Source organism: Macaca mulatta, chromosome 3 (assembly GCF_049350105.2).
Source record: "Macaca mulatta isolate MMU2019108-1 chromosome 3, T2T-MMU8v2.0, whole genome shotgun sequence".
NCBI lineage: Eukaryota > Metazoa > Chordata > Mammalia > Primates > Cercopithecidae > Macaca > Macaca mulatta.
This window is the reverse complement of record NC_133408.1, coordinates 143,371,402-143,396,008: the sequence shown is the minus strand read 5'-3', so window position 1 is coordinate 143,396,008 and position 24,607 is coordinate 143,371,402. Positions and strand designations below refer to the sequence as shown.

Below are 24,607 nucleotides of genomic sequence, written 5' to 3'. Positions count from 1 at the left end.
TGAGAGACAATAGAAGCTTGTTTATTATTTATACAAATTGACTGGTTTGGCAGTTGCCACAGCAATGAGCCATAATGAACTATAGAAAAATGAAAATGTGATTTCTTTAGCACTATACAAAAATGGAATATTTACAGAAAGGCAGAGAATGACATTACAAGAGCCCCAGCTGTGTCAAAATGGTCTTCCTTGTTGCTACGTTATCCAGAATGTAATCCAAATAGTGTGTGTTTACTGGGGCAAAATTGTAATGATGGGCCATTATTTGCCTGCTGTTAGTAAGGGGACTGTGCTTTGTAATTCCAAAGGAATTTAAAATGTTCATTTTCCATGATTTACTTTTCACTTTTGACTATACCTTTAACCTGCCTTTGTTTGCAATAACAAAGTAGTGAAGTTCCTGAAATTAGATGGTTTGTTCATGTCTTCCCAGCAAATGGAAAAATAAACTCATAAAGCATATGACTCCACTCTAAAATACCTAATTTTTTGGTTAGTTGATTCAGTCTCTTTTGCTCTGTTAGGAAGTTGTTGGCTTTTCTGTTACAGTTTTGGCTTTGAACTTTCATGTTTATACCTTATATTTTTGTCCACTCCCGATTATCCACACTAGTTTTCCTGTAACAGTGTTTTGTTCACTTCCAGCAAAGACCTTTTAAACAAAAACACTATACATTTTAACTTTCCCAAGCCTAAGGGCTGTGTGAGTCAAACAGTAAATTCACAGAAAATGTGAGTCAGACGAGACAACTTTCTAAAGCCAATACTTAGCTTGAGCCTGTGAGGATCATTTATATAGATATCTACTGCAGAGTGTATGTTTGTCAAATCTTTCTTCTCTCTTTTGCCCAAAGCAGTGCAGGAAGCTGGTTATGATTGTTCCATACAAATGGACTTCAATAGATAATACTAGTTGGCATTAGGGGATATTATATATAATTAAACTCCTAGACGTCAATAGAAAATACTAGTTGACATTAAGGGATATCATAGAAAGTTAAACTCCTAGTCATGAGCCAAATTTGAAATATTTATCATAGTGTGTCAAAATGCCTATGATATTCAGTATGGTAAACATGATGTTCTGTGTAAATACTGAAATTTTGATATGGACTGAGTTCTTACAAACCTATACACCAGGGGTTCTGAACCAGCTGTGATTTTACCTATGCTCCCAGGGGACATTTGATAATGTCTGGAGACATTTTTTGTTGTCATACTTAGCATCTAGTGGTGCTAGGGGTACTGCTAAATATTCTACAATGCATAGGAAAGCCCCCCTACAGCAAAGAATGATCCAATATAAATAAATGTCCAGTAGTGCTGAGGTTGAGAAACTGCCTGTTCACCAGTTTGTAAATGACTTTACCAGAGACAACTCCAAAAATGCATCATTTCATGTGGGGTCCTTTTTGACTCGTGGGAGAATCCTACTTCACTGAAAAATTACTATTTCTGCCTGTTGTTGTTGTTGTTGTTGTTGTTGCAACTTAGATATGCACGAGATATGCATCTACCAAGGAAAGTGAAAAATCAAAGGGGACTGGAAGGTAATCCACTGCCAGGCCAAGAGGATAAATTTTAATCCTTACCAAAGGGTCTTTGGTTGGGGAAAGAAGGAATAAAATAACTTGCTGATAGTGATGGTTGTGACAGGAATGGAAGATGTTACTTAGTGGAAGCATGAAATATGTCCGACTCATAGGGGGATGTTTAACAGTTTGTCTGTTCAGACTAGTAGTTTTCGAGCCTGGCTACAGTTGGAATCATGTGTGCCTGAACCCTGAGCCCAGAGATTCTAAACTAAGTGGTCAAGGTTGGAGCCTGGCAATGTGTATATTTTTAAATTTTTCCGTTTCTAGAATCTCTAGTCTAGATAGTTTAGTATCAGTATTTTAAGTACCCTTAAAATTAAAAAAAAAAAATTATCTACAAAATTAAAGACTATTACTTGTTTATGGCCAGGCACTGTGGCTCATGCTTGTAATCCCAGCACTTTGGGAAGCTGAGGCAGGTGGATCACTTGAGGCCAGAAGTTCAAGACCAGCCTGGCCAACATGGTAAAACCCCATCTCTACTAAAAGTACAAAAATTAGCCAGGCATGTGGGTGTGCACCTGTAGTTCCAGCTACTCTGGAGGCTGAGGCACAAGAAGCACTTGTACCTGAGAGGCAGAGGCTGCAGTGAGCTGAGATTGTGCCACTGCATTTTAGCCTGGATGACAAAGCGAGACTCTGCCTCAAATAAAGAAACAGCATTCTGTTTAGCAAAATGTTCACTTGTCCTACCCATGACAACCACTGTCACTCTGACTGTCCTTTCCCATCTCTTGTTCCATTTGCTTTCCCTGAAAATGCACCTGCTAGGGTCACTGTCTTTCACTAGCTTCTAAAGTTTCTTATTAGACTTGTGCTGGAACTTTTACTATTCTAAAATTGGATTTACTAGTGACAGAGCTGGTAATAATCACCAGGAATATCACCTGGATGCTTAGCAACATGGCAATGCTGGAATTTTCATGAAACACTGAGGAGAGTCAGTCTAATTATGGTTCTATGTAGACTTAAGGGAGTGTATTTCTAGGTGAGGAGGGCACAGAATAAAATCAGCTATAATCCAGACAACATCTGCAGCATTCATTTTGATTAGCTCAATTCTTTAATTTATCAAAACGTGGTACGCATGACTGCTTTGGAATATACTTGTAAGAGTTGTATTTGCCTGAGTGGGGCCAAAGGGCTTTGCTGTAAATATGCTAGATAATTTAAAGGGACTTTCAATTAATCATTACATCAATAATTTAATGTGTTTTCTTTCATCTAAATGTGTCCTGAGGCAGGTAAAAGAAGAACTACTTCTACATTGCAAAAGAAAAATTATTCTCTCCCTGGGCTCAAAGTTGCATGCAATATATAGAAATTCAACTTTGGTTTAATTGAAATTTCATTGCAATTTGAGGCTTTATAGTTTCCTTGGGCCACCTATTGCATTCTTTTTAATGAAGCATTGAAGGATAGCAGTCTTTAAAAAATACTAATTTAGTTTTGTTCTTTTCATGTTTCAAGTAACAAAAACATCTTTTGTCCATTATAATATCAGTCTCAAAAAACAGATGACCCCAAAACACACCAGACTGTCCCCAGTATTATTATGCTTTCATCTGCTATTAGCTTATCTACAGCCTTCCAGAATATACTTCCATTTTATTTTTTAATAGTTTTATTGCGATATAATTCACTTACCATAAAATTTATTCCTTTTAAGTATACAATTAGGTGACTTTTAGTATATCCGCAGTTTCACAATTATAAAAAATTTTATAACATTTTTATTACTCCCAAAAGACACGCTGCACCCATTAGCTGTCAGTTTACCTTTCCCCATCTCCCCATTCCCCGGAAACCACTGATCTATGTTCTGTCTCTATGGAATTGCCTAATCTGGACATTTCATGCAAATGGAATCATATAATATATAGGCTTCTCCGACTAGATATTTTTCACTTTGCATATTTTCAAGGTTTATTGATACTGTAGCATGAATCGTACTTCATTTCCATTTATGGTTGAATAATATTCTGTTGTATGGATATATACCACATTTCATTTAGCCAATCATCTGTGGACAGACATTTAGGTTGTTTCCACTTTTGCCTATTACTAATAATGCTTCTGAGAACATTTGTGTATACATTTTTTTTCTCTGTGAACATGTGTTCACGTGTTTCTTGTGTATACAACTGCAAGTGGAATTGCTGGGTCACACAGTAACTCAATGTTTAACATTCTGAGGCATTGCCAAACTGTTTTCCAAAGTGGCTGTACCATTTTTATTCCCACTAGCAATATTTGAGTATTACAATTTCTCCACTTCCTTGTCAACACTTATTATTGTCTGTCTTTTTTTAGTCTACCTTGTGAGAGTAGAATGGTATTTCATTTCATTGCATTTCCCTAATACTAATGATGTTGAGTATCTTTTCATGTGCTTATTGACTATTTGTATTTTTTCTTTGGATAAATGTCTATTCAAATTCTTTGCCCATTTTTAAATTGAGTTAGGCTCATTTTTTATTGAGTTGTAAAGAGTTCTTCACATATACTGGATACTATTTGTTTATCAGATATATGATTTGCAAACATTTTCTCCCATTCTGTGGGTCTTTTTTTTTTTTTTTTTTTTTTAATTTTTAAATGGTATCCTTTGTGGCACAAAGGTTTTAATTTTGATAAAGTTCTGTTCATCTATTTTTTCTTTTGCCTTTGTTTGCATTCGCCAAATGAATGCTGAGGATTTAAGAAACTATTGCCAAGTATCAGATCATGAAGATTTATCCCTATGTTTTCTTTTAAGAGTTTTACAGTTTTCGTTATATTACACTTAAATCTATGATTCATTTTGTTAATTTTTGTATATAGTGTGAGGTAGGGGTCTAACCTCATTCTTTTGCATGTGGAAATCTGGTTGACTGAACATTATTTGTTTTAAAGAACTCTTTCTTCATGGAATTATCCTGACTGTCAAAAATTCATCATAAATGTAAAAGTTTTCTACTGGGCTCTCAATTCTGTTCTTTTGATCTCTACATCTGTTTTTATGGCAGTATCACATTGTCTTGATTATGGTAACTTTGTAGTAAATTATGAAATGAGGAAGTGCAAATCCTCCAGCTTTCTTCTTTATCATGATTATTTTGACTCTTCTGAGCCCCTTGCATTTACATTTTAGAATTAGCTATCAATTTCTGGAAAATACCCAGCTGAGATTTTGAGAGGTATCACACTGAATCTGTAGATCCATTTGGGTAGTATTGCCATCTTAATAGTTCATCTTCTAAGTCATGAACATAAAATGTTTTTCCATTTATTTAGATCTTTCTTTAATTCAATGGTGTTTAGTAGTTTTGTACAAGTCTTACACTTTTTTGGCAAATTTATGACTAAGTGCCTTATTCTTTTCGATGAGTTTATAAATGGAATTGTTTTCTTTCTGTCTTTTTTTTTTGTTTTTGAGACAGAGCCTTGCTCTGTCGCCTAGGCTGGAGTGCAGTGGCGGGATCTCAGGTCACTATAACCTCTGCCTCCCAGATGCAAGCAATTCTTCTGCCTCAGCCTCACGAGTAGCTGGGACTTCAGGCACACACCACCATGCCTGGCTGATTTTTGTATTTTTAATAGAGACAGAGTTTCACGATATTGGCCAGGCTGGTCTCAAACTCCTGACCTCGTGATCCACCCACCTCGGCCTCCCAAAGTCCTGGGATTACAGGCATGAGCCACTGCGCCCGGCCTATTTTCTTCTTAAAAGGACACCAATCCTGTGACCAGGGCACTACCCTCATGATCTCATCAGCCTCCCAAAGACCCCATCTCCAAACTCTATCACCTTGGGAGTTAAGGTATTGACATACGAATTTGGAGGGGGGAGGGTGGGACACAAACATGAAGTTCATAACAAAAGCATTAAGTGCTTATGCCCATATTTTGACTACCCCAGACCTGGAAATACATCTTAAAATGCAAGATATATGGTCAAAGGTTTATACACTTCATTATTTAAAATTATAAAGAAGTAAACTTCCAACAACAATAGAATAAAGAAACTGATATAGCTATCCAGTGGAATTTTTTTATTATTATTATAATTTAAGTTCTGGGATACATGTGCAGAATGTGCAGGTTTGTTACATAGGTATACATGTGCCATGGTGGTTTGCTGCACTCATCAACCCATCATCTACATTAGGTATTTCTCCTAATGTTATCCCTCCCTTGCCCCCACCCCCTGACAGGTTTTAGGTCTTACGTTTAAATCTTTAATTCATCTTCAGTTAACTTTTGTATAAGGTGTAAGGAAGGGGTCCAGTATCAGTTTTCTGCATATGGCTAGCCAGTTTTCCCAGCACCATTTTTAAAATAGAGAATCCTTTCCCCATTGCTTGTTTTTGTCAGGTTTGTCAAAGATCAGATGGTTGTATTTGTGTGGTGTTACTTCTGAGGCCTCTGTTCTGTTCCATTGGTCTATATATCTGTTTTGGTACCAGTACCATGTGGTTTTGGTTACCATAGCCTTGTAGTACAGTTTGAAGTCAGGTAGTGTAACCCTTACAGCTTTGTTATTTTTACTTAGGATTGTCTTGGCTATACTGGCTCTTTTTTGGTTCCATGTGAAATTTAAGGTAGTTTTTTCTTCTAATTCTATGAAGAAAGTCAATAGTAACTTGATGGGGATAGCATTGAATCTATAAATTACTTTGTGCAATATGACTATTTTCACGATATTGATTCTTCATATCCATGAGCATGGAATGATTTTCCATTTGTTTGTGTCCTCTCTTATTTCCTTGAGCAGTAGTTTGTAGTTCTTGAAGAGGTCCTTCACATCTCTTTTAACTTGTATTCCTAGGTATTTTATTCTATTTGTACCAATTGTGAATGGGAGTTTGCTCATGATTTGGCTCTCTGTTTGTCTGTTATTGGTTTATAGGAATGCTTGTGATTTCTGCACATTGACTTTGTATCCTGAGGCTTTGCTGGAGTTACTTATCAGCCTAAAGAGATTTGGGGCTAAGACAATGGGGTTTTCTAAATATGCAGTCATGTCATCTGCAAACAGAGACAATTTGACTTCCTCTCTTCCTATTTGAATACTTTATTTCTTTCTCTTGCCTGATTGCCCTGGCCAGAACTTCCAATACTGTGTTGAATAGGAGTGGTGAGAGAAGGCATCCTTGTCTTGTGCCTGTTTTCAAAGGGAATACTTCCAGTTGTTGCCCATTCAGTATGATATTGACTGTGGGTTTGTTATAAATAACTCTTATTATTTTGAGATATGTTCCATCAATACCTAGTTTATTGAGTGTTTTTAGCATGAAGCAGTGTTAAATTTTGTCAAAGGCCTTTTCTGCATCTATTGAGATAATCATGTGGTTTTTGTCATTGGTTCTGTTTATGTGATGGATTATGTTTGTTGATTGGCGTATGTTGAACCAGCCTTGCATCCCAGGGATGAAGCCAACTTGATCATGGTGGATAAGCTTTTTGATGTGCTGCTGGATTCAGTTTGCCAGTATTTTATTGAGTATTTTCACATCAATGTTCATCAGGGATATTGGCCTGAAATTTTCTTTTTTTGTTGTGTCTCTGCCAGGTTTTGGTATTAGGATGATGCTGGCCTCATAAAAAGAGTTGGGAGGATTCCCTCTTTTTCTGTTGTTTGGAATAGTTTCAGTAGGAATGGTACCAGCTCCTCTTCGTACCTCCGGTAGAATTCAGCTGTGAATCCATCTGGTCCTGGACTTTTTTTGGTTGGTAGGCTATTATTTACTGCCTCAATTTCAGAACTTGTTATTGGTTTATTCAGGGATTTGACTTGTTCTTGGTTTAGACTTGGGAGGTTGTATGTGTCTAGGAATTCATCCATTTGTTCTAGATTTTCTAGTTTATTCGTGTAGAGGTGTTTATAGTACTCTCTGATGGTAGTTGATCTTTCTGTGGGATCAGTGGTGATATCCCCTGTATCATTTTTATTGTGTCTATTTGATTCTTCTCTTTTTCTTATTAGTCTGTCTCGTGGTCTGTCTATTTTGTTAATCTTTTCAGAAAACCAGTTCCTGGATTCATTAGTTTTTTTGAAGGGTTTTTCATGTCTCTATCTCCTTCAGTTCTGCTCTGATCTTAGTTATTTCTTGTCTTCTGCTAGCTTTTGATTTTGTTTGCTCTTGCTTTACTAGTTCTTTTAATTGTGATGTTAGGGTGCTGATTTTAGATCTTTCTTACTTTCTCCTGTGGGCATTTAGTGCTATGAATTTCCCTCTAAACACTGCTTTTGCTGTGTCCCAGAGATTCTGATATGTTGTATCTTTGTTCTCATTGGTTTCAAAGAACTTATTTATTTGTGCCTTAATTTCATTATTTGCCCAGTAGTCATTCAGGAGCAGGTTGTTCAGTTTCCATGTAGTTGTGAGGTTTTGAGTGAGTTTCTTAATCCTGAGTTCTACTTTGATTGCACTGTGGTCTGAGAGACTGTTATGATTTCTCTTCTTTTGCATTTGCTGAGGAGTGTTTTACTTCCAATTATACGGTAACTTTTAGAATAAGTGCTATGTGGTGCTGAGAAGAATGTATATTCTGTTGATTTGGGGCGGAGAGTTCTGTAGATGTCTATTAGGTCTGCTTAGTCCAGAATTGAGTTCAAGTCCTGAATGTCCTTGTAAATTTTCTGTCTCGTTGATCTGTATAATATTGACAGTGGGCTGTTAAAGTCTCCCACTATTATTGTGTGGGAGTCTAAGTCTCTTTGTAGGTCTCTAAGAACTTGCCTTATGAATCTGGGTGCTCCTATATTGGGTGCATATATATTTAGGATACTTAGCTCTTCTTGTTGCATTAATCCCTTTACTATTATGTAATGCCCTTCTTTGTCTTTTTTGATCTTTATTGGTTTAAAGTTTTTGTTTGTGTTGTTTCATCAGAGACTAGGATAGCAACCCTTGCTTTTTTTTGGTTTCCATTTTCTTGTGTAAATCTTTCTCCATCCCTTTATTTTGAGCCTGTGTGTGTCTTTGCACATGAGATGGGTCTCCTGAATACAGCACACTGATGGATTCACCTTTAAAAATCTTGTCTGAAAAGTATTTAATGACATGGCAACTATTTATAATAAATATTAAATATAAGCTAATAGAAAACAGCTGTTTAGGGAAGCAATTTTCTAAACAACTTAATATTAATATTAAAAACTACAAGGGTATATGATTTACCAAAATATGAATAGTGATTATCTCTCCTTAGCATGAATATGAGTAATTTTATTTTCTCATTAATACCTTTATGTATGTAAAATTTTTCGTTGTATAAGTTACCTTTATAATGGAAAAAAGTTTTTTAATATTGTATGCCCTAGTAGAGGCTTGCTTTACAACTTATTTCCTTCAAAGCAACACTTGTATATACTTTGGCAGGATTTCTTTGCAGGAGTACACCATTATTGTCCTAATTTGTTATGATTAATTAACTAGGTTAGAAATCCTATCCTTTATTGGAGCTTTCATTGACTTCATAATAGTCAAAAAAAATTTTGGAGTTTACAGTCTTCCCTTTTTTTCCTTTTAAGATCAAAAATAGCTTTTGATCTTAAATCCTATAGAACTTGCTCCTTTAATTCCCTTTCAGTTTTTTGCTGTATTCTGAAGTGACCAGCCAGACATCATCATCGTAATTCCTTATATTTTCCACAGTATTTTCACAGAGTTGATCTCATTTGATTTTCATCACAGTCCTGAAAATAAATAGCACAACATTTCTGGTCCTATCTCAGAGAATTACCACTCATATGAGATCAACATAAATCATTGAGCTGTGGTGCAAACCCACATCCTCTGATTCCAGATCTGCTGTTTGAACCTTAAAATTATTCAGTCCATTCAGTTTATTTTATAAATTAAGAAAGTAAGACACACAGAAGTTAAGTGACACAGTGTAAATCATGGAGGTAATGAATGCCCATCCTAGAGCAAAACTCCTTCTTCTATTGTGGAAACTAGTACTCTTTCTTTGAGTCCAATTAAAGGTGATACCTGAATACTTTGCATACATCTTTCAGCAAATTTACAGACTCTTTAATTCATATCCAGCAGAAAAGATTATTTTTTACTAGGATTTTCTTTGGAATTAACATGCCATTTTTTCAGTTTTATTCTTGCCTTGCCTAAGAATGCCTCTGAGACAAGTGACCATAGGCTTACTTAATTAAAAGGTGTTTAAAACAGCAGAGCCTCTCAAATAATTTAATGATTTTAAAAGGTGATATGGAAAGCGTTTTTATTTTAGCGTTTTAGAAGGCATTTCCAGAATACAGTTGGTTTAAGGAAACTCTGGAATATGTTAAATGATGAAATGTGTTGTGATAATAAAGCAAATACATCAGCTTATTTACTTTTACTGTTCTTGCTGTTAACTGATTTCCAAGATACATCTTACAACAATGTTTGTCTTGACTATTATTATCATCTAATCATCTTTTTCATAGTGTTTCTTATGCAATAACTTGCTGGTTACTTTTTAAAGCATTTAACATTCTGTATCAAGTGTAACATACATTAATCATTCACCCATTTCACAAATATTTACTGCATGGGTGCTTTATGTCAATTATCAAGTAAAATATTAAAAAAGAAATAGACCAAAATCCCTGTGCCTAGGGTACACATAACATAACAAAGAAGACATAATTCAAAAAGAATATTTGCTGAGATTATATCATATGCCAACAGGGCCAAGGTAAGAAATGTGAGCACCTAAAGCGGGCTAACAATTAACACCCTGTCAGATTCATAATTCATAATGGTTTGTTGAATAATTATTAGCAGAGGCAGAGAGAACATCATCTTTTTATTAAGAAAACTTGTATCCTTTTTGCTGTTGTTCATAATCAAGGATCCATTAGTTGTGAACCAGGAAAAATCAGGAAATTCCTGATAAAACCCAAATAAAGCCATTTTAAATTTAAACAATAAAAAGTCACTCACTCTTGGTAGACAGCACTGCTGCATTCAGTTTTAGAAATGTAGATGGCTTCACATGCTTACACCAGATCACTGTTAGCTGGGCTGCTCTGAGGATTTCACCTGTTACTGATGTAGGTGAGGGCTGTTGAGGAATTTTTCAGTCTGCATTTCTCATTTGGCTTAATTCATAAAGTTATTTTCTCCTGAAATAAATTACATATTCCTGGAAATTAAAGTTAATCCTAAATGTGAGTTGGGAAATTTTGACACATTTGACACCTTATTGGTGATCCTTCTTGATACATAAATCAGTCCAATCAGCATCCCCTTACTTTAAAACTTTGTGATAATTCTGAGAAATTTGTCCCTTTTTATTTTTACTAGACGAGCCATTCTTCTGCATAGGGACAAAATAAAATGTAGTTTAATCTGCTATCTTCCCTCCCCAGATTCACTTCGTTGGTGATTTATAAGAGATATATAACTCTGCCAAAGATAAATGTCTGCTTCTCTTTGGTATTACATATCCTACAACTACCAAGTGTTTTTCACCAAAATTATTACTCTTTATTTCAATGCAAAATCATTTAGTGATGTTATTGAAAACACTTTAAGTAAAAGAATTCACAGTACATGCGACTGAATACATACAATACCATGGATGAACAAATACTGTCAGATGAACATAAACCCTCCATCCATCTCCATTTCAGGAGTTTGCTGAATCACTTTGGAAGAAAGCTAAGTTACTATTAACCATTCATTGATTTGCCATACTTAAAAGATTTCATCTGCATGTTCCTTCTCTTGCTAATAAAAAGTATACTTTGATCACAAATCAAGGTTAAACCATCTATTTGGTAGCCTTTAAGGACACATAGACTTTGTGATTACTGGATAATGAACATTAATACTGAAATTTGTTGTTTTCAAGGAGATAAAGTATTTATACATTTGACAGAAAAAAAATTATGTGGCTTAGGAATAAAAGATGTAACTATAAAAACAGTTAGGTCAGTAAAGCTTTGAATAGCAAAAGCATTGTGAAAACATACGCAATCCTTTGCTTATTTTGCAATGACTTTGCCATAGTTGAAGTTGAGAGTTTAACAAAAATAATTACTCCTTGAAGTTATTCATTTCTCTTTTTTATGGGTTTTGAAGCATTTGAGTTTTTTTTCTTATTTTGATAAACATCAATATATATCCCCAAATTAGAATGCACTGTAAGTTTTATGCTTTTTAATCCCACCACGTTCAGAGGGCAAGGTGGGAGGATTGTTTGAGCCTAGGAGTTGAAGGTTAACCTGGGCAACATAGTGAGACCTTGTCTCAAAAAAAAAGAAAAAAAAAGAGAGAAAAGAAAGTACTGTAATTTGCTGATATAAAGGGGTAAGAATTTTAAAGGGAAAATTGATTCCTTTGAAGATCAGATTTACCAAACTCAGATCAACTCTTTTTCCCTCATACTCCACATATTTAGTTACCTTTCCTGAAGGGTGGCTTGGCACAGGCATACTGAGTTACACAAGACTAACTTCAGATTGCTGATTAACGAATGCTCTTCCAGCTGTAAAATGGACAAGTCACTAACATACCAGACCTCATTGACAAAGCAGTAGAAAATGGAAAAAGTAGCCCACCCCTGGAGGTAAAGTGCATTGTCGTAGGTTTAACAATGAACCAAATGGTATGATTCTTTATGTTAATCTATGAGCAAATTGATTCATGAAATCAAGAAATAGTAATACACTTGGGAATTTAGGCATTATAGCAACTATGTTAAAATACTTTTGTATTCCTTCTTTGTAAACTGGATGTCAATACATGGTAAGCAAATTATGGAGTGAAAAATATAAATCTAATATAAATATAAATCAAAAATATAAATAGCTCTGATTCCTTCATATATTCAAATCATTATGTCCGATGCCTTATGAAGGACAATTTCTTTTTAGCTACTGATTCCTATTCCAGAAGCTTGAAATCTGTTTAGGTTGAGAGACTCTAAGTATCTTAAGAGTGAATATTAATATATTGAAGTAATAGGTATTATTCCAAGTTATCCCTGTCCTCAGATAGGGAGTCTGTTGCCTAGAGTGATTAAAGAAGTTGCCCCAAGTCATTAAGCTCATAAGTGGCACCTGTGTTCTGTCACTGGTCTTTCTCCTTGCAGAGACTATACCTCAGCACTGCATGGCAGCACAATGCACGCTTAATTTTTTATTTTTATTTTTTTTTTGAGACGGAGTCTCGCTTTGTCGCCCAGACTGGAGTGCAGTGGAGCGATTTCCTCTCACTGCAAGCTCCGCCTCCCAGGTTCACACCATTCTCCTGCCTCAGCCTCCCGAGTAGCTGGGACTACAGGCACCCACCACCATTGCCCGGCTAATTTTTTGTATTTTTTAGTAGAGACGGGGTTTCACCGTGTTAGCCAGGATGGTCTCCATCTCCTGACCTCGTGATCCGCCCACCTCGGCCTCCCCAAAGTGCTGAGATTACAGGCGTGAGCCACCGCACCCGGCCTGCACAGTTAATTTTTTTTTTTTTTTTTTTTTTTTTTTTGAGACGGAGTCTCGCTGTGTCTCCCAGGCTGGAGTGCAGTGGCGTGATCTTGGCTCACTGCAAGCTCCGCCTCCCGGGTTCACGCCATTCTCCCGCCTCAGCCTCCCAAGTAGCTGAGACTACAGGCGCCCGCCACCACGCCCGGCTAGTTTTTTGTATTACACAGTTAATTCTTAAATGCTTTGGGTATGGCCTGGTGCGGTGGCTCATGCCTGTAATCCCAGCACTTTTGGAGGCCAAGGCGGGCGGATCACGAGGTCAGGAGACCTAGACCATCCTGGCTAACACGATGAAATCCTGTCTCTACTAAAAAAAATACAAAAATTAGCCGGACGTGTTGGCGGGCGCCTGTAGTCCCAACTACTCGGGAGGCTGAGACAGGAGAATGGCGACAACCCGGGAGGCTGAGCTTGCAGTCAGCCGAGATCGCGCCACTGCACCCCAGTCTGGGCGACAGAGTGAGACTCCATCTCAAAAAAAAAAAAAAAAAAAACCAGCTTTGGGCATACAGTTACTCTGTTGTTTAGTTAAGATGAAAATATCACAGGCTTTTAAAAAATCATAACAAATGCTTTTTCAAGCACTGAATATGATGATCATAATGAACTTTCTTCATTTTGGAGAATCTATAGAGCTTTTAAAATGATAAGTACTAACATAGGGGCTCTTGTTGGCAAGTTAGCCTTAGAGATCTGTGCATCTCCCAAGAAGAAGATAAGTGCTTATTAGAAACATGTTTAAGAAACTTGGTCTACTTTCCAAAACAGTGAACAATGAGGATATTTTCCAAACTCTTATGAAAAAATATTTCTAATTATGTAAAATTAAGTGCAAATAGTACCAACATAGTTAATAACACCATCAGCGTGCTGGACCTTCCCCCAGAGAGAGCTGTAAATTACATAAAATAACAATTCTGGAAATGAATCAGGCTTGTCACCATATTCCATAGCTCTGTATTCTTATTTTAAAAGGTATTGTGTGTTACAAATTGGAGGACCTGGTGGAATCTAAAAAAAGTTGGTCATATAGAAGTAAAGAGTAGAATGGGGATTACCAGGGGCTGGGTGGTTTGGGGAGTGGTTGGGGAGATGTTGGTCAAAAGATACAAAATTGCAGTTAGACAGGAGGGATAAGTTCAAGATATCTCTTACACAACATGGTGACTATAGTATTGAACTCTTGAAAATGCTAAGACAGTGGATGTGGATCTTACCACAAAAAGGATAACTATAGGAGGTAACGCATATGTGAATTAGCTAGATTTAATACACAGCTTTACATACAGTTTTACCTGTCAATGTAATTTTAAAAATTGGAGGACGTGACCTCTAGAGACTTAATTCTGAGTTACTGTGCTTTTAGCAATTTTGGAATATATAATATATATTTATATAGTAGAATATATATATTTCCATAGAAGATTTGAAATAAATGCTGTGATTCTGTGGGTGAACCACCATGAATTATTTGACAGCTCTAAATATGTTCAAATAGGCTTCCCATATTGACATTAATCACACCCTGAGGAGAGCAGTGTAGACGGCTCATGGGATAAAGCAAGGGAGCCTGTGTTATTGCTGGTCACTTGGGCTTCTGCTCTTTCTTTTCCCCAAGATAAGATGCCAATATGCAGACCTTTAAAAATACTAACCATGCATCTCCTATAGGGTAGGATCGTTTTAGATTAAAATGTTATCTGAGAGTTCTAAGGGTTTGGAAAGAAAATGATGCAAATGATGTTTATCTGTCAGCACATATGTGTGTGTTGGGTATCCACATATGTTCCAGGGTTTGGGCAGCAGCATGGCTGAGAACATCATCCAGTAATCTTATGGCTGTAGCATACAGGAAGATGCAAGAGGTCTTCATTAGAAGAAATATGACAAAGGGTAGAAAGGGCACTATAGTAAGCTGATAGAAGTCTAGGGGCTCCATCAATGGTAGACTGGATAAAGAAAACTTGGTACATATATACCATGGAATACTACGCAGCCATAAAAAAGAATGAGATCAGGTCCTTTGCAGGGATATGGATGGAGCTGGAGGCCATTATCCTTAGCAAACTAACCCAGGAACAGAAAATCAAATACCAAATGTTCTCACTGATAGGTGGGAGCTAAATGATGAGAACACATGGACACATAGAGAGGAACAACACACACTGGGGCCTATTGGAGGGTGGAGGGTGGGAGTAGGGAGAAGGTCAGGAAAAATAACTAATGGGTACTAGGCTTAATACCTGGGTAATGAAGTAATCTGTACAACAAACCCCAATGACACAAGTTTACCTGTGTAACAAACCTGCACATGTAACTTAAATGTTAAAACATTTTTTAAAAAAAGATTAATTAAAACCTATAAAATGGGCCGGGCGCGGTGGCTCAAGCCTGTAATCCCAGCACTTTGGGAGGCCGAGACGGGCGGATCACGAGCTCAGGAGATCAAGACCATCCTGGGTAACACAGTGAAACCCCGTCTCTACTAAAAATACAAAAACTTAGCCGGGCGAGGTGGCAGGCGCCTGTAGTCCCAGCTACTCGGGAGGCTGAGGCAGGAGAATGGCGTGAACCCGGGAGGCGGAGCTTGCAGTGAGCTGAGATCCGGCCACTGCACTCCAGCCTGGGTGACAGAGCGAGACTCCGTCTCAAAAAAAAAAAAAAAAAAAAAAAAAAAAAAAAACCTATAAAATGGAAGGAAGTTTAAAATTGAACAAATACTATGTGCTAGGTGAAGAATAAATACATATGCAAATAAACATTTAATGGATCTTGTCTTAGATTTTATATTAAATAATAAAAAGTTGAAAAGAATTTGAGGGGCTCACAGAACACTGCAGGAGAAGGGGTCAAGAGAGAGAAATGGTATTTTCAAAGACAAATTGCGAGGAGTTGCTGCCCAAGAGGCCAGACTTCCAATGGAAATGACAAGAAGTTTGTCCAAAAGGAGGTTAACTAAAACAGCTTTAGCCTGAAGGGTTGGAGTAGAGATCACAAGTCAGAGAAGACAATTCTTTAAAGATCAGGCCCTGGGCTGGGCATGGTCGTTCACACCTGTAATCCCAGCACTTTGGGAAGCTGAGGCAGGCCGATCTCAATCAAGAGATCAAGACCATCCTGGTCAACATGGTGAAATCCCGTTTCTACTAAAAATACAAAAATTAGCTGGGCATGGTGGCACGTGCCTGTAGTCCCAGCTACTCAGGAGGCTGAGGCAGGAGAATCGCTTGAACCCAGGAGGCGGAGGCTGCAGTGAGCCAGGATCGCGACACTGCACTCCAGCTTGGTGATGGAGAAAGACTCCATCTCAACAGAAAGAAAGAAAGAAACAAGAAAATTGGGCCCTGAAAACAGGCTCTTCCTCTGAAAAGAGACTGAAAGCTACCATCATATTTTTGAACCAGGTTAATGAAATATTGCTGTAATGCTTAAAAGCAAAGACTCTACACTCAAACTGCCTTGGTTTTAATCCTGGCTTTACCACCAGTTGTGTGACATTTGTAAATCATGCAATAGTTCTGTGTCCCAGAAAAAATGGATAAGAATATCTACTTTGTAGGGCCGTTGACAGGAATAATTGAGTTAATTTATGCAAAGCCCTACAACAGTGCCTAGGGGTAAATTTCAATTCATAATAGTTGTTAGAATAACAGTAGGTATATATACCAGCCACTGTTATTATTACTACTTCTACTTTTCCCAAGCAGGGTACCTCACATAATGGCATTGAGCACATGGTATGCTGTGCTTCTCAAGCCAGCTTTTATTTGCTGAGCCCTTTCTTTAAACAAAATAAATTAATTAGAACATATAAAGCCTAGACAGTTTGGTTGATTTGGCTGGTGCCTGGAACACTGGCTGTTGCCCCTCCTTCTCTTGACTCTCATGGAGACCCCTAGGGCATCACTGTGGAATACATCTGGAAAACAGCTGATGCAAGGAAAAGGATCCAAGGCCTTGAATCAAAGACCTGAAATCAGATCTTATCTGCCATTAATGGGCTGTGTAACCTCCAGTAGGTTAGTATCCTCCCTGGCCTCATATTCCTGATCCATATACTGTAAGAATTAGACCAGTTTAGTGGTTTTCAAACTCTGCTTCCTTAAACCCTAAGAGTTCCAGAGAAGCACAACGGCAAGATTTGGGAAATAGGTAGTGCGGAGCCCCACAACTTCAAAAGCTGGGGCTCCTGTCTTTTAGTCATTCGAATTCCGTATTTGTTTGAAGAATGAGTACCACTGCTAAAGACGTTTTGACTAGCTGATCTTCAAGGTTCCTTCAGGTTCAGTTACTCTATCATTATTCTTTAGAAATGTATGAGATGTATTTATTGAACCAAAGTAGCAGAAGTAAGAATATTAATGAAGGCAACAAATAATAAATCTGAGGAAACTGAGTAATGGGGAAAACAGTGTGGACTCCTCATGAGATGCTGTAAAGTGACTAAGAGATGTTGGTATATCTGATATTTAGAGAAAAGGTGAAACCTCTGTTACCTGGATCTTATTTTGATAATTTGGCTGATCGTGATCATGAGACATAGGCTGGCACAATGACAACTAGGCTTGTGGACCAAGAAGAAATATTATGATAGGAATATTTTATACTTACAACCAGAAGACAACTAAAACAAACAATTATTTAAACACTGCATGTCGTAGGACTTTTCTTGGTGGTTAGTAATTTCAGAAAATGTGTCCCTTCCAAAGCAAATGTCACATTAAAATTCTAAGTTGGTGATCACTGTGTTGTTATTAGAAGTGTATGTAAACTCAGACACTCTTGGCTTGATGGGTTTGAACAGTGTATTTAAGTAAAAAAGTTACAATGTTCCCTCTGGTCATAAAATCTGTACTGATTAGTGAGCCTCTAGGCCATGTTTATGGCTTGGATTGGCCCTATATTTAGTTCTCCTCATTTTCAGCTTTCTGAAAGCAAAGGAAAACCAATAAACATATGTGAATATATAAAAAGAATGGTAGCATCTGTTTATGTGTAATTTTGATAATGATTAATATGCAACAACAAGGGCTGATACCCCCCTTATAGGCTTCACATATGGTGTGAGTTGAAGGCCATCCAATGATTTTTCTCTCGAATTATATCTCCCTTCCACCATTCAAAACTCTCACTATTGTGCCATTGTGTGTGTGTGTGTGTGTGTGTGTGTGTGTGAAGGTATAATACTTTCACTGCTGAAATATGTTAGCTTGAAGTGATATCACCCATTAACACTTCAACATGGATTAATTTATCAGATTACTTTCAGAGAGTTGGTTCCAGGGGTACTGACACTGGGGTCTACTTACAATTCAATCAGGATAGAATTCAGAAAGGTCTGCAGAAGAGAGGGGAAATATGCATCCACACATGGGCCACAGCGAGGAATGTTGGGAGCCAGGAAGCCCTACTGGGCCCAGCAAACAACAAGATGTTGACCAAAGGAAGGGCGCACGTATCAAGGGGGAATACATAGCCTAAACTTGGCCCTGTCGTGAGCTAGTGCAGTGCCTTGTACATAATCCGTCTTCAGCAGATGATAGTTAAATTATTTTTGCCCTAGGATGGTTTTGGTTAAAACTAAAGATTTCATGCTAATTATTTTGTTACTATAAAAGGTTTTGTGTATGGCTTATTTTCTAAAATCAAGTTTCTTAAAGAGACATGATTTTCTGTTTCAAATTTGTTTAATACATTTTGCGCCAGCAAGATTCTTTTTAAGGGAAAACCCTTCATATATAAAGCATAATTATTCCTTTAATAGGACATTTTTTATTATAGCCATTGAATAACACATCTGCTGCAAGGATGTTATTTTTTTTTCCATCAATCCATGTGCACAGCTCTGATTAGAAGAGGTAAAAGATACACATCGCCTTCAAATAGTGAATCTCCTTCATATGGTTTTATTTTGTTATGACAGATTTTATTATGAAAGCTTTGAATAGCCCTCTTTTTAAGAAAATACTTTTTAAAAATGTAATTCTCTGTCTCTATATGTTACAGTGACTATTGATTTCAGAAAAAAAGTACCTTAAGAGCATCTTTCTCCAGTATTAATATCAATATTGCTCCACAAAACATTTTATATCAAGGTCTCTTGAAGAAGAAATTTTAATAAGCCTCCTCTCCATCCTTTTTATTCTATAGGCTTTATTCACATCTGCTGTTTTCAGAAGAAGCTCACAACTGTTACAATGTCTTTATATAGTAAAACCTGAAGACAGTCCTCAACCCAGGTGTCTTGGTTTAAGCTTTCACTCCATTGTTATTTATATCACCGTTCTGATGTACTCATTAAAAATATCATATCCACACAATAAAGTTTAAGAGTAAGCTTTTTAAAAAAGTTTTAAAAATACATTTTCACCAGACATATTCCAAGATTTGAATTAACCCTTTCCTATTTGTTTCCAGGGCTACAGCAACACACCGGGGCCAGGTTATTTTCAAAGATGCTTTAGCCCAGCAGTTGTGTGAACAAGGAGGTAAGAGTCATATTTGATTTGTTTGTGTTACGTCCAAACTATTCATGATAGGTCCTATGTTCCATACCAAGTAAGCATTTCATTATGATAACTTAATCATAATGCTTTAAAAATTTAAGTATTGACCCTTCATATCACTAATAATTATTTATTTAGTAATTACTAACAAAGATCTATAGACTTCTGAAGATACTAAGTGTGAGCAAAAGAAAATTTATTTTCATAACTTTTTTCTAATGAATTACCTTTAGTTATTCTGGAAGTACAAATCTTAGTCGTAATTGTTAAATTCTACAGAATGCGTTTGCTTAATTTACCACTTAAATGTCTTGTCAGCTTTGTTGAAAATGTTTCTGATTATTGCTTTTAACATTTGATCATATTATACATGATTTTGTGTACAGTATCTATGGGTCTGTTTCAACTGCGTGCACTATTTCAGACTTGTGTGGCTAGACATTGTATTGATTTAGATTAAATTTTACATACTGTCAGATATGTATGACTGGGATGCACACACATGCACACACAAACACAACACAATGAAAAAGTTAAAACCAGGATCCACACTCCAATGCTCATTTGTTCCCCCTGTCCCTTGAGTTTCCACCCTACCTTGTGTTTCCATTATAGCATTTACCACTTCATAGGGAATTTTTCTCTGAAAAGGGGTGGGTGTTGCCCTAGACAGACTGAGCTTCTCAAGTATGGGGACTATGCCTTAAGGGGCTTTGGTTCCCCAGACGCTGACGTAGAGCTTACCATGTAAGTCATTCTAAAAATCTTCATAGATTGAATACAAGTTTGTCTCAGCCGTACATACATTCCTTGATTTCAGCATCTTGATAATGAAAACATTTGATGTTGGTCTTGGTAAATGTCATGCCATTTTCATTGTTTATTGTAAGTATAGTATTAATTTTTGTTTAAAATGACATTGGGGGGAATTTGTTAACTTTTAGAATTATAATATTGAATTTAAAGGAAATTTTTATTATCTCTCTGCTAAAGAATATCTAATGGGCTTTGGAGAGAAATGAGGAAAAATTATATCAGTTTTTGAAATACCTAAGAATATACCATTTATTATTAGTTATATATATCATAATATGACTTTATCTAAGTAACATGATGCTTAATGATTATTAATGGCAAAATCCTGATTATTTACACACATAGTTCTTGAATTATAAAACTTCATTCTAGTTATAGTATCAAACATACTATCAGTATTCCTGGGTTTAACAGATTTTTGTCCTGTGACTTTTGAGAATACAGATATTAAATTGTGCCTTTGTAGGTAGGCTCGAGAATTCTATCATAATACAAATCGTCTTCCAGACTATGAAACTGCTCACATTACTGCAAACATAGAATACCACATAGCAGTGAGCATTAATATCCTGGAAAATTTATAGTGTCAGAAAAAGAAATGTCTAATTTTATTAACACTTACCATTGTCTACAAACTAATTTCTTTTAAGCCTTAAATTTTTTAGTCTTTTCTATTATAAACGAATTATTGGGGTTGGGAGGAGGCAAATTATTCTTTTCATTTAAAATGAAAAGAAAAAGCCAAGAAAAACTAATGGGAAAAACCTCTTAACCAGTGAGGAAAAGAAAAATGCCTTCTATAATAGTATTACACATGAGCATGATTTACACGATGGTAGGTGTGCATGTTATTAAAAATGCTGTACAGCCCAGGACCAGAAGAAAAACACTGAGCTTTTCAATAGCATCTAACTCATTGAAATTATATCAGTCTATCCAAGATAAAGTGAAAAATAATGCTAACAAGAGTGCAAGAGTGATGGCTTCCTACTGTCAGGAAATAATAAGGAAAATAATTAATGCTATAAACTATATATTTATTCTGGCCTTATCTATTTTTAATTAAAACATTAATTGTCTCCTCAAATAAAGTAACATTTTATCACGCAATCATTTTTATATATTGGATAAGGAATATCTAATATATTTATTAGAGGAAAAACAACTGCAGTCACCATACATCACAGCACCTTGCCTTTCCATTTTAACATGCTCAGTATATTTGTTGATTTTAATTAAACAATTCAAGCAAAGCGAACTTTTTCCTGTGGATCCTGAGGATATCTGTTATTACAAGACTGTACTGCTTGCTAAACATATTGAAAAAGTAAAAGGATTAGAAAATGTACTCGTTATGTCTTAGAGAATCTGTAATCTTAATCCCTTTTCTTATAAAACATTAGTTGAAACTCTTTTTTTCTTTCTCTCTTTTTTTTTTTTTTTTTTTTTTTTTGAGACAAAGTCTTGCTCTGTCACCCAGGCTGGAGTGCAGCGACGCAGTCTTGGCTAACCACAACCTCCGCCTCCCGGGTTCAAACAATTCTCCTGCCTCAGCCTCCTGAGGAGCTGGGATTACAGGTGCATGCCCCTGCACCTGGCTAAATTTTGTATTTTTAGTAGAGACAGGGTTTCACCATGTTGGCCAGGCTAGTCTTGAACTCCTGACCTCAGGTAATCCACCAGCCTCAGCCTCCCAAAGTGCTAGAATTACAAGCATGAGCCACCACGCCCGGCCGAAAGTCATTATTCTGCAAAACTGTATACAACACCTGCAAGACCTCTGTCCTAGCTCACAGTGCTAATATGGATATGAAAGTGAAAAGGACCCATTTCTTGTTCTTCAGGAACTCACAGGCTAAGATACAAATGACAGATCTATAGATCACAGAGGCAGCTAAGTTTGCTTGAAGGTGTTAGGAAAGGCATCCCAGGAAGTTAGACCTGAATGGCCAGTGACGTTTAAGAATAAAGGAGAGGAGGCCAGGCGCAGTGGCTCATGCCTGTAATCCCAGCACTTTGGGAAGCTGAGGCAGGCAGATCACTTGAAGTCAGGAGTTTGAGACCAGCCTGGCCAACACGGTGAAACCCTGTCTCTACTAAAAATACAAAAATTAGCTGGGCGTGGTGGCACGGGCCTGTAATCCCAGCTACTCGGGAGGCTGAGGTAGGAGAATGGCTTGAACCCGGGAGGCGGAGGTTGCAGTGAGCCGAGATCGTACCACTGTACTCCAGCCTGAGTGACAGTGAGACTCTGTCTCAAAAAAAAAAAAAAAAGGAAAAAGGGAGAGGAGAACCATCTATCTCCTCCTTCCCATTCTCATTGACCCACTTTACATCAGGGCCCAGCAGTGCCTCCTTTGGGAGCTGCCAAATATCCTCCTTCATGATTTTTCTGCTCCTATTTTCATGGTGCCTTTACAGAGCTGCTATAATGAGCTTTCTAAAATGGAAATATGCTGCTTTCATTTGCCTGCTTAAAACCCTTCACTATCTCAATTGGAAGCGATAGTTTATCTTCATAGTAAAATTCCTACTGCTTATCACACATGGAAGGAAAATCCCTTACAATCTGGCTTCAGTTTGTCTCTCCTACCTCATTTCTTGTCATCCTCTCATTTTTACCTTAAAACTCCCTGAATGCACCTCACTGTATCATCTTGGTGCTATCTGCACCCTATACTCTCCCAGTTTTCTTTGCCTGGGCTATCCTTTTACATTCTTTTGTTCTGTCTAACTCGGGCTGTCAGACCCTGCTTACGGTATTACTCCCTCCCTCTGGAGAAAACATCTCTGATTCCCTCCCTCTTCCCCTCAAGCTGGTCTAGACAGCCCTCATACATAACTCTCTACAGAATTCTCAAGGCACGTTAAGTAGGAACACTGTCAACACTGTTACGTGCAGACACCACTCCAAGCACTCTACAAACTCATCTAATCTTCACAGCAACCCTCTGAAAAAGAAACTATTATTATCTACACTTTGAAGATGAGGAAACAAAGGCATAAGGAGAGCAACTTACTTGTGCATGCATTCATTCATTTGACAACTGTTTATTGCATGTTGTCATAAGAACATCATCACAATGCCTTGTCTGCCACGAGATATATGCTCCTTGAGGATAAGGGCTGTGCTTTTTTAGTATGGAATCTCTAAAGCTTCTCACAATATCTGATGCACAGTATGTACCTCATAAATGTTTGTCAAATGAATGAGCAAACAATTAAACTACAATAGTCTGATAGACAAGAAAGAGGAGGCTAGCCAGTAACTCATTACAGCTAAACCATGAGACCTGGAAAGGTAAGTGGAAAAGATCATGTAGGGCCTTCTGTTAATGCTCAGGGACTTAGGCGTTCTGCAGGCGATGGGAAGGAAGCAGGAGAATGATAGAACAAGTAAAGAAAACCGAATGGGGGTTGGGGGTGGAATGTGTTGCAGAGTTGTTGACAGATTAAAGGCAGATGATGGACAGCAGACAAGGGAAGACAGATTATTGTGAAACGAGAACTAAATGCTGGGCAGTTTAAAGTTGAGGCTTTGAAAAAACATGATCATTATACATTATATGTATTACTGTGATTAGATCTTGGAGGCCAGAAAGAAGGGGATATGTTAGAGAGACCTAGAGAAGGTATGGGGGTATGGGTGAGGACAGGGAGGAAATCTGGGGCTACTCTGTCACTTCTGGCCTTGGTGACGGGGTGGACATTGATGCCAGGAACAGAGAAGAAATGAAGAAAATGTTAGAGGTGTTTGGAAGAAAAGATAATCAATTGCACTTCCACATGTTGGCTGTGAGGGAGTTGCAGAGTTCTCCAGCAGCCTGCTGAGAAGGGGGCCTGTCACTGGCTGGAGCAGCCAGGGAGATTTGAAAGCCATCAGCCTATTGATGCTGGGGAGGCAATGCATTCATTAGGGAGATGATTGGAGCAGGCAGGAAGCAGCCAATTGAGGAAGACCAGTGACTGAGCAGGGGTGGGAAGAAGAGGGAATTCTGGAGAAGAGGCAAGCCTCTGAGGTGGGGGGAACTGAGGGAAGAAGTCTAAACATGGTAGAGATATCTAACAAGGACAAACAGAGGATGGAGGATAGAAAAGGACATTAAGATTTTACAATCAGAAGGTGATTGGCAATTTGGGCTGGACATGGTGGCTCACACCTGTAATCCCAGCACTTTGGGAGGCCGAGGCGGGCAGATCACCTGAGGTCAGGA

General features: G+C 37.4%; 1 protein-coding gene across 1 annotated transcript in view; it reads left to right on the top strand.

Annotated features, from left to right (window-relative positions):
- The window catches only part of RELN (reelin), a 510,458-nt gene that overhangs the window by 185,342 nt on the left and 300,509 nt on the right, over window positions 1–24,607 (top strand). Inside the window, exon 4 of the mRNA XM_028846151.2 lies at window positions 19,489–19,559. Within this exon, the coding sequence (XP_028701984.2) occupies window positions 19,489–19,559 (71 nt within the window). The remainder of the gene's footprint in view (window positions 1–19,488; window positions 19,560–24,607) is intronic.